The sequence below is a fragment of the Oncorhynchus mykiss genome, chromosome 16 (assembly GCF_057628025.1).
Source record: "Oncorhynchus mykiss isolate SJ-2025 chromosome 16, ASM5762802v1, whole genome shotgun sequence".
NCBI lineage: Eukaryota > Metazoa > Chordata > Actinopteri > Salmoniformes > Salmonidae > Oncorhynchus > Oncorhynchus mykiss.
The window spans coordinates 64,919,319-64,930,838 of NC_143037.1; the positions used below are offsets into that span (position 1 = coordinate 64,919,319).

Genomic DNA, 11,520 nt, shown 5'->3' on the forward strand with positions numbered 1-11,520 from the left:
AGGTTGACGTTTGCCTTGTATTATTTACCCCTACCTAATCATTTCAGACCTACAAAAAGTGCACAGGGGTCCGGGCCAGGGGTAGATTTGGAATTGGGCTAATATTTAGGATAAACAGTAGAACACAACTTTGGAAACCAGGGCAACAAGGACAATAAAGAAAAGAGGGTTAAAGATGCGATCTTCAGCAGGTCTAGCCTAGCAAGTCACAAGGCCCTTCATATACAATGATACCGTATATATACACACAACATGTGCACTTTGAAAACCGTTAAAAAAAATACATGATTTCAAAAAACAACAACATCCAAACTACAACACAATTATTAGACCACAATAAATTGAAATATGTGCACCTACATCTGCACACGCACCGTTGAAACAAAAGCACTTGATACAACGCAGTAGATTATTTTTGGCATGATGTTAATTCATTTGTGTATGTTAGTAATATAGACGCTTGTGCCATACCATACATATGTCCAATCCATATCTAAGGCCTGGATTCAGTCAAATCAAGCAGTAACAGGTGATAGCCAACACCCGCATAGCGGATGTTTTGGAGGTGTAACTGCGTTGGAGCTGTCAAATCGGTGAGCAGCTGCCCTCGATGCTTCTCATGAATCCACACCTGTCCCACTCGCATTTGAAGTTCAGAACGAAGGTGTAGTATAGAAATAATGACACTCAAAATGAAAATCATTAAACAAAATAATGAGAATTTCTGTCAGCTAAATCAAGGTGTAGATTACATCTCACATTCCAGTGTTTGAACTTGTAAACAGGGCTGCATGATATTTCTCTCAATGTCACTTCAGGTATAATGCCGGGAGCTGCTTGTAGATTTGACAACTCTAGAGCCGTTCCACCTCTGATACCAACAAAACAACCGCTATGAGAATGCCAGCTAAAGCGGATCTGATTGAACAGGGCCCTAAGAATAAATGAGCGCCTCTGATTTTTTTCTTCTTTCTCTGTAAAAACAAATACAACAGAAAAGCAGAGATGGCATGATAGAACTGTTAAGAAACACCTTATAGCTTGCTGTCCACAAGCTTTTCTTCTAATACAAGATATCAAATATAAAAAAGAAATGCACAATAAAGCTTAGCATCCAGAACTTAATAACGATAATAACATCATATCATAGTTGTGATCATCATCATAATAATATCATATCATAGTTGTGATCATCATAATAATAATATCATATCATAGTTGTGATCATCATCATAATAATATTATATCATAGTTGTGATCATCATCATAATAACATCATATCATAGTTGTGATCATCATCATAATAATATTATATCATAGTTGTGATCATCATAATAATAACATCATATCATAGTTGTGATCATCATAATAATAACATCATATCATAGTTGTGATCATCATCATAATAATATTATATCATAGTTGTGATCATCATAATAATAATATCATATCATAGTTGTGATCATCATAATAATAACATCATTTCATAGTTCTGATCATCATAATAATAACATAATTTCATAGTTCTGATCATCATAATAAACATGTTTTAACATCTTAAGAAAATCAATATACATCTCACACGCTTGCACACACACACGAACACACACATACACACACACACACACACGAACACACACATCCACACACGCTGTGACTACAGAAGGCGTTAGACGGAGCTGAGAGAATGTCTTTATACAGTAGTACAATAATTCCACAAATGTCTGTTAATAAATAACTTTTTGAAACGAAACAAAGCGTCATTAAAGCACTCACCAGAACAGGCCACTCTCTGGGTGGAATCTTAAGCCGAAGCCTGACTTATTTTACAAACTGAAATGAACATTATCACCAAAAAGAAAGATGAACCATTCATTAAGGTTCACTATAAGATGTAAAAGTGTGCATATTCTGTATTTATAGTGAAATATAAAACTTATAATAAAACAACAAAGGTTTTGAAGAAAGTCTGCTTCTAAACACAACTGCTGTCCATAGATACAACTTGAGATTCAAGGTAAGAAAAAAGAGATGGAATGTCCATGTAGAATAGGTCCATAGTGTGCTTGTGTTGGCATGAGTTTTCACCCATCATCATTGTGTATGTAATATATCTCTCTCGCTCATTCTGAGAGGAAATATCTGAAGTAAAGATTTACATTTATGTCATTATGCAGACACTCTTATCCAGAGCAACTTACAGGAGCAATTAGGGTTAAGTGCCTTGCTTAAGGGCACATCAACAGATATTTCACCTAGTCAGCTCAGGAGGGATTCAAACCAGCAACCTTTCGGTTTCATGTCCAATGCTCTTAACTGCTAGGTTACCTGTCGATCTGTGTCCTCTCTCTGAAAGTAGAGAATTAAGAACACTTACATCTTACATGTCCCTATATAGTGTTCACTCTCACGCTCTTCTTCTCTGTCTCTCTCATATATCTCTCTCCAACTCCCTCTCTTGCTGAATATACTAATTGTTGTGGCTTGTTTGTATGTAGATATGCTCAACCTTTCGTAATTCTCATCACAGCTCAACAGAAACACATGGTAAACTTAAGTGGCGAAAGAACCAACTGAAAGGCATAGGCAGTGAAGGCTGGTGGGAGGAGCTATAGGAGGAGGGGCTCATTGTAATGGCTGGAATAGAATAAATGGAACGGTATCAAACAAATCACAGACATGAAAACCACATGTTTGATTCCATTCCATTTATTCCATTCCAGCCATTACAATGAGCCCGTCCTCCTATAGCTCCTCCCACCAGCCTCCACTGGGCATAGGCTATTATAATCAGCAAACTTTGCACAAGTCTTATAATACCCATATATTTATATATCATAACAGTCATGAGGACATACAGTATATATCCTTAAAGGTAGGTGCGGTCACCGAGTTGTGTAGGTAAAATCAGATTGAAAATGTAAACCACGGGTTGAGAGCATTGACAGGAGTCTAGTCGACGTTAAAGTGCAAGTCTGTGGCAGTTTCACTCTGCAGGAGACAATGGGCCAACCGCTGCCTGACGGGTGCAACTTTACAATAGATAAAAGACTGTCTCAAACATGAATCGAGACCGTCCTCAAATTAAAATAAACTGTCCCCAAATGAATAGAGACTGTCCCCAAATGAATAGAGACTGTCCCCCAAATAAATAGAGACTTTCCCACAAATTAATAGACTGTCTCCAAATGAATACTGTCCCCCAAAATAATGAATACTGTCCCCCAAATTAATAAAGACTGTCCTCAAATGAATAGAAACTGTCCTCAAATTAATAGAGACTGTTCCCAAATTAATAGAGACTGTCCCCTAAATGAATAGAGACTGTCCCCTAAATGAATAGAGACTGTCCCCCAAATTAATTGAGACTGTCCCCCAAATGAATGAATACTGTCCCCCAAATGAATAAAGACTGTCCCCAAATGAAGAGAGACTGTCCCAAAAATGATTAGAGAATGTCCCCCAAATAAATAAAGACTGTCCCCCGACTAAATAGACTGTCCGCAAAATGTCTAGAGTCTGTCCCCCAAATAAATACAGACTGTCCCCAAAATGAATAGACTGTCCCCATAATGAGTAGAGACTGTCCCCAGGTGTAGACACTGTCCCCATAATGAGTAGAGACTGTCCCCAGATGTAGAGACTGTCCCCAGATGTAGAGACTGTCCCCAGATATAGAGACTGTCCCCAGGTGTAGTGACTGTCCCCAAAGAAGTAGAGACTGTCCCCAAATAAGACTGCATGGCAACAAGACACCACCTTGGTGTTTTCCCAAACTGTTAACGGTCCATCGTATCCATGGCAACTGTGACCATAAACAGTCATGGTTCAAAATCAGCTAAGATGTTGAATGAGTCCTCATTGGTCCCAGTGTGATGGAGGTGAACATCTAAACCAATGGACAGGCTCTGATATGGTCCTCATCAGAAACAAACAAACAAACAAAACATTATTTTTTTCTCTCAATCGTTCTCTTTCCGCCATGGCAGTCCTATCATCAGCACAGGGCTCAGCTTGTGTGTGTATGTGTGGTGCGCGTGTGTATGGCATCTGTCAAGGGTTTAGATCATTGTCGCGTAACGCCCACATATCCCACTCAGAGGAAGGCCCATGTACACATGGGTAAAGAGAGCTGTGTCTGCCTAAGATCCACAATATATCCTAAATTATCCTAAGAGATCCAGCTGAAATCCTTCTCGCTCCCATTGTGCTGCTCCCCCTCTGGTGCAGAGGAGTTGCTCTCCTCCTTTTCATTATCCATGGCTCCGTCTCCCTCCGTCATCATCCCTGAGTCCTCCTTCCACTTTCCTCCCTCCTCATCCCCCTCTCCCATCATCTCTCCATCCCCTTCCGTCATCATCTCTTCCTCCCCCTCTCCGTCGCCTTCGCACTCCACCTGATCGTTGTGGAAACGGTGGTCGCTGGGATACAGCTCATCTTCGGGCGACATGCCTCCGCCTGCTTCCCGGTTGTGATCCATGCCCCGTCCAGAACAGTCAACACAGACACCATGGCGACGGGAGCCATGTTTGATTCCAACACTGGCTGCCGACATGAAGACCCGACTGCAGACCTTACACACATACTTCTTATCTTTACTGTGGACCTGCAGGAGAGATACACACATACTTCTTATCTTTACTGTGGACCTGCAGGAGAGATACACACATACTTCTTATCTTTACTGTGAACCTGGAGGAGAGATACACACATACTTCTTATCTTTACTGTGGACCTGCAGGAGAGATACACACATACTTCTTATCTTTACTGTGGACCTGCAGGAGAGATACACACATACTTCTTATCTTTACTGTGAACCTGGAGGAGAGATACACACATACTTCTTATCTTTACTGTGGACCTGCAGGAGAGATACACACATACTTCTTATCTTTACTGTGAACCTGCAGGAGAGATACACACATACTTCTTATCTTTACTGTGGACCTGGAGGAGAGATACACACATACTTCTTATCTTTACTGTGAACCTGGAGGAGAGATACACACATACTTCTTATCTTTACTGTGGACCTGGAGGAGAGATACACACATACTTCTTATCTTTACTGTGGACCTGCAGGAGAGATACACACATACTTCTTATCTTTACTGTGAACCTGGAGGAGAGATACACACATACTTCTTATCTTTACTGTGGACCTGCAGGAGAGATACACACATACTTCTTATCTTTACTGTGGACCTGGAGGAGAGATACACACATACTTCTTATCTTTACTGTGAACCTGGAGGAGAGATACACACATACTTCTTATCTTTACTGTGGACCTGCAGGAGAGATACACACATACTTCTTATCTTTACTGTGAACCTGCAGGAGAGATACACACATACTTCTTATCTTTACTGTGGACCTGCAGGAGAGATACACACATACTTCTTATCTTTACTGTGGACCTGCAGGAGAGATACACACATACTTCTTATCTTTACTGTGGACCTGCAGGAGAGATACACACATACTTCTTATCTTTACTGTGGACCTGGAGGAGAGATACACACATACTTCTTATCTTTACTGTGGACCTGGAGGAGAGATACACACATACTTCTTATCTTTACTGTGAACCTGCAGGAGAGATACACACATACTTCTTATCTTTACTGTGGACCTGCAGGAGAGATACACACATACTTCTTATCTTTACTGTGGACCTGCAGGAGAGATACACACATACTTCTTATCTTTACTGTGGACCTGGAGGAGAGATACACACATACTTCTTATCTTTACTGTGGACCTGCAGGAGAGATACACACATACTTCTTATCTTTACTGTGGACCTGGAGGAGAGATACACACATACTTCTTATCTTTACTGTGAACCTGGAGGAGAGATACACACATACTTCTTATCTTTACTGTGAACCTGGAGGAGAGATACACACATACTTCTTATCTTTACTGTGAACCTGCAGGAGAGATACAAACATATCAGCAGAGATGTTGGCCGAAGACTCTCTAGACGGAATTCCCCGGCATTGCAAAACTATGAGAACTCAAAGCTCTTAATTAACCCTCCCCCCTCTTCCCCTCTCGTCTCTTCCTGACTCCTCCTGGGCTGGCCTGTAGTCTTATAGTGGACATTTCTCTGCTCTCTGAACTCCTCTGCCCCAGCACAGAACAGCAGCTGAGTGCTAGTACATCCTGCACTGCTCTGGCTTTCATCTGCCTCTAACCACAGATGTTCATTTCTGTGACCTATCCAGATTTACAGCATGTGTGTTTGGACGTGTTTAACTATACATGTGGGGACCAGAAGTCCCCACAATAATTGTAAACAAACAACAATTTGACCAGCTGAGGACATTTTCTTGGTCCCCACATGATCAAATGCTATTTCTAGGGGGTTTAGGGTTCAGGTTAGAATTAGTGTTCGAATTAGGTTTAGGCTTAGGGTTAGGAGCTAGGATTAGTTTTAGACTGAGGGCTAGGGTTAGGAGCTAGGATTAGTTTTAGGGTTAGATTTAGGAGGAGGGTTAGGTTTTTGGGTTAGGGTTAAGGTTAGGGTTAGGGTAAGAGTACAGGTTAGGTTTAGGGTTAGGGTTAGATTTAGGGTTAGGGAAAATCAGATTTTGAATGGTACTGAATTGTGTGTCCCCACAAGGTTCCCCTCACATGCGTATAGTAAGTATTAAGAGAGGATGAACTGATCCTAGACCATGGCCTATATGCGCTGCCTTAATGACTGCAGTGGGCTAAATCAGGGTCACAGTGTGTTTCTTCGTAGTCAAACAAATCTACACTGCACAAAAATATAAACGCAACATGTAAAGTGTTCGTCCCTTGTTTCATGAGCTAAAATAAAAAATCGCCCCCAAAAATCACAAAAAAAAGTGTTTACGGCCTTGTTAGCCAAGATAATCCATCCACCTGACAGGTGTGACATATCAAGAAGCTGATTAAACAGCATGATCATTACTCAGGTGCACCTTGTGCCGGGGACAATAAAAGGCCCTGCAAGGCCCACCCACGGCTGCACCCTTTCCCAGTCATGTGAAATCCATAGGTTAGGGCCTAATGAATTTATTTCAATTGACTGATTTCCTCATATGAACTGTAACTCAGTAAAATCTTTGAAGTTGTTGCATGTTGCATTTCTATTTTTTTGTTCAGTATGCTTTGAAACAAAGGTACACACCTCACACACATGGTTATGGGCTTAAAAAAAGAAGACACCTGTTCCATGTCAGATATGGAGATATGAAATGATATGAAATGTATTACATTTTGAGTTTGCAACCCAATATTACACTTTATATACATCACAGAAGACTAAAATATAAAACTGTTGGACATAGTCACATCGGATTTTGGGCACGTTTTTTGAAATCATGTTAATTAATTATGAAGAAAAAAAGGTAATTTGACTGTAGGAAAGGTGCTACAGCGAACAGCAGGGCAAGTGCATGACTCCGCGCACTGCTGCACCCCGGTGGCAACTGTCTGCTACTGCACTGTACTCACCAGTGTGTGTCTTTTCATGTGCTCTCTCCTGGTGAACTTCTTGCCACAGATCTCACAGGGGTAGGGCCTCTCGCCCGTGTGGGAACGCATGTGCCTCTTCAGGATACACTGGTGCATGGCAGAGAAACTACAGTAGGGGCACTTAAACTTCTTACGGATCACTGTGAAGTCATTCACTGTGAAGAGAGAGAGAGAGAGAGAGAGAGAGAGAGAGAGAGAGAGAGAGAGAGAGAGAGAGAGAGAGAGAGAGAGAGAGAGAGAGAGAGAGAGAGAGAGAGAGTTAAGGCAATGTGACTTGGCAGAGTTGTTTATTTAAAGTTAATTCAAAAGGTTTAAAACGTCTACATCAGTTAGATGTGCAATTTGAGTGACATGTTAAATTGATCAAAGGTTTACAAGATTACAGAGATCAAAATTCAAAAGTGAAATATTGTTTCCGAGGTCAGGCAGATGGCGAGGCTTATATGAACCCCACTTGTGCCAAACTAAATGCTAGGCTGGAAGCAAGTGGAAATAATGTGTGAGTTTAGATAAATACAAGAGATGATTCGGACAGCAACATAATATTCTTATGGAGACGCAGTGATCACTTTCAGGTGGAACTGTTAGCAGGCATAGTGTGCCTGTAATGGCCAATACAGCACGGCTTGGAACACTGCTTGTCTAATCAGCATCCAGGATCCAAACAACCTGTTTTACAAGATACAATATCAGTACTTGTTGCATTTACAACTTGTCTAAGTCCTATCATCAATTGATTCCAGAAAGTGTATGGCTGTGGATTGACTGCATTGTTTGAATGGAATGTTTGGATATTGGCAGTTAATTAGAAAACAAATTATGGAATTATTTCTCTAAAACGGGTTGGCTAGCTAGCTAACAAACATACAATGCAGATAAATTCTTCAAATTCATTACTTTACAGAATATATTATCACACAATATATTATCACAACCATGGTTTGTGGTCAACCACAAACCATGGTTTACCAACTCCCTGATCAAAATGGCTGACCTTCATCCCATCATAAGAAGGTTCATGTCCATTCCAGTATTCTAAATTCAAATTCTATGGTCTTAACAACCCCGATGCCCACCTAAATGTCAGTCAAATTTTCCCTAGCAACTAGTCTGTCTAAATAGGAAGGTATGAATAAACAAAAAACTCAAGACAGTATCAACAACAACAACCAGGAAATTGTCAACAATATCCTTTTTTACTCCCTGTAGAAGAGGTCTCTCTTTATTCAGGATCTAGTCTATTGGATCACACAAAGAATACATCTCAAGTAGAGATAGAGAGACATTACATTAGACACAGTAACGCTTGGATAAAAGCCTACAATAGATCTACATATCCATATTACATGATAGATCAAGTCAGGGTGAATTAGGCAGGGATCAATACACACAGGTGAGGTCAGATAAAAACGAGGAAGAGTTAAATACGTACAAAGGTGAAGTCAGGTAAAATGGGGAGAGAGGATGGGGGGAGATTACGACACAGCAGGGTTTGGATAATTAAGCAATAAGGCCCAAGGGGGTGTGGTATATGGCCAATATACCACGGCTAAGGGCTGTTCTTATGCCCAACGCAACGCGGAGTGCCTGGATACAGCCCTTAGCCGTGGTATACCACAAACCCCTGAGGTGTCTTATTGCTATTATAAACTGGTTACCACCGTTATTAGAACAGTAAAAATAAATGTTTTGTCATAACCATAGTATTATATGATCTGATATACCACAGCTTTCAGATAAGCAGCATTCAGGGCTCAAACCACCCAGTTAATAATTGGCTTTATAAACTGGGTGGTTGGAGCCCTGAATGCTGATTGTCTGACAGCCGTGGTATATCAGACCGTATACCACGGGTTTGACAGAACATTCTTATTCTTTAGCTCCACTCTGCTAAAAGCACACATTGCACCTTGTGCATTATTTTCCAGAGAACGCATAGCCCCTCGTTGATGATCTCTTACATGATATCTCCACATCGCAACAGGATTTAGAGTAACAGATAAACCACAGGAGGAGTCAGGTACTAATGCGATCAACACACCTGAGATTGAGGACTTGCTGGATATTCACAGAGGGGAAGTCAGGTAAAAGGAGGACAGGACAAACACAGGGTTGCCATGTTGAAAGTTCCTGGAATTTTGCAACCCTACGATCGCATAGTGTAAACAGGACTGTAAAACCACACTGCTGTAATTCAGCTTTTACAGCCTCCACTAAGCCCATCAGATCAAAGTCTGGACAAAAGGTTAAGTAGATGCTCAAGCAGACATCTGTGTGTGCGTGCGTGGACGCCTGTGTGTGTGTGTGTGTGTGTGTGTGTCTTATCCGGACTTTGACTATATGTGGCAGGGCAAGAAGCTTAATAGATTGGTTGAGAAGAAACCCCAATCAACATGACAGACAGGCTGTTCACCTGACATAAACAGAATGTGGATTAGAAAGGCTCAGGGAGTCAGAATGGAGAGTATGAATACAACGCTTCATCCAGCCTCACACTGTTATGCCCAACTTGGTTGGGAAACATGGGCGTAACTCGACATTTCATACAGATCCTGCATATGTGTCAATGGGAGATTTGCACAAAATGTCCTCAAGTCAAAATACCCAGATTGATTGTTCAACCTGACTCACTCTGCCAATGTGGAATCACGGTAGGGGGAATTAAAGTAAGAATATGGTCTATACCTACAACGAAAATAAGGCTTTTTCCATACTCATACAGTATGCAGATACATATTTTGTACCTGGTTAGACAATTTAGGAAAGGAAAAAGTAAGTGTATAAAATGCATGATTTTATATAGTATGTGTGTACTGTATATTTCTCCATAACTATAACACACAAACACAACAACAAAATAATCAACCTCCCAATGGGTTTTCGTTCACAGTTTATTGATTACAGAATACAAACTACCCTAGAAACATTACACAAATACATATCGATCTTTGATATTTGGAATTAAAAGACAAAAAATACAGTCTAAAATGCATTGTATTTTTGCTCTAAGAATTTACTAAAGAAAATCCCAATATTGCAACCGAAATCCACCTCATTGGCTCTTTTTAAAAATGGCTCCTAACCAGTCTGGTTCACATGAGAGAAGCCTAGCCTGCTTTCCTGTTTGACCATAGGCCAGAACATTCATTCTCTCTGAGACCAGCTCAGGGACAAGTTCCTTAAACAAGATGACAAGTTCCACTTAACATGTTGGTCTGTTCTCATACCTGGTTATGTGGAAAACACCAAAACGACATAAGGGACACGTCTCAAATGACCCCCCAGTCATAATGGTTGAGGCATAGAATTAGGAATTAGAATACTTTGATCATTGAATAGGATCTGTATAAGGTTCCATGGAAGGGTATGGGCACAGACAGGACACACATTGACCTAGACTGACAAACACAGCTTTAGATTGTCATTGATCTTTGTGGTTTGACACCCGGCTTTCTCTTTGGGTCAGCTGCATTTGTAAAAAGTGCTGTATAAATCCAAATTTGATTGAATGAGTGGTTGGTTGATTGGTTAATTGGTTGATGCACTTCCAGAAAATTAGGACTTTACAGCTAACTTCCCTATGCAACTGTACTACAGTCACATCAAACAGACAGAAAAATACGCTTTTTACCTCAGAATGAGGAAGTGGAGGTATTCTAGTATTCTAATTCCTATTTTAGGAGTCCTAGCTCTCAGAGAATAACGTTTGTGGCAAGACAGCATTTTAGTCAGACCACTCAAACACTGTGACAAGTGTATCCTTAAGGACCGCCAGAGAAAGAAAGAGAGAGAGAGCTTTGTGGTTCTATAATTCAGTTACTGAAATAGCATCAATCCAATGACCAAATTATACATGCAAAACGCATTCAACGCACCTTGTTTTCATGCAGTAACAAGCAGGAGGAAGACAAACAGTCTATAAGGAATTCCATTTAAGATACAGTAAGTGATATGTTTGTCCTAGTTCCTAGTCCCACCCTGCCATCCACAACCATTACTCCCTGT

The 11,520-nt window shown here is 40.7% G+C and overlaps 1 protein-coding gene across 2 annotated transcripts in view; it reads right to left on the bottom strand.

The window, feature by feature from the left end:
- Positions 1-2,776: 2,776 nt before the first annotated feature.
- Positions 2,777-11,520, bottom strand: part of LOC110529871 (zinc finger and BTB domain-containing protein 46) — a 125,734-nt gene continuing 116,990 nt past the window's right edge. The window contains exons 5-6 of one of the 2 annotated variants that reach the window (XM_036947514.2): positions 7,495-7,670; positions 2,777-4,606 (exon numbers count right to left, since the gene is read on the bottom strand). In XM_036947514.2, the coding sequence (XP_036803409.2) occupies positions 4,172-4,606; positions 7,495-7,670 (611 nt within the window). In that variant the 3' untranslated portion in view covers positions 2,777-4,171. Of the gene's footprint in view, positions 4,607-5,870; positions 5,940-7,494; positions 7,671-11,520 lie in introns of those variants that run through there. The other variant, XM_036947515.2, reaches the window with a different exon arrangement.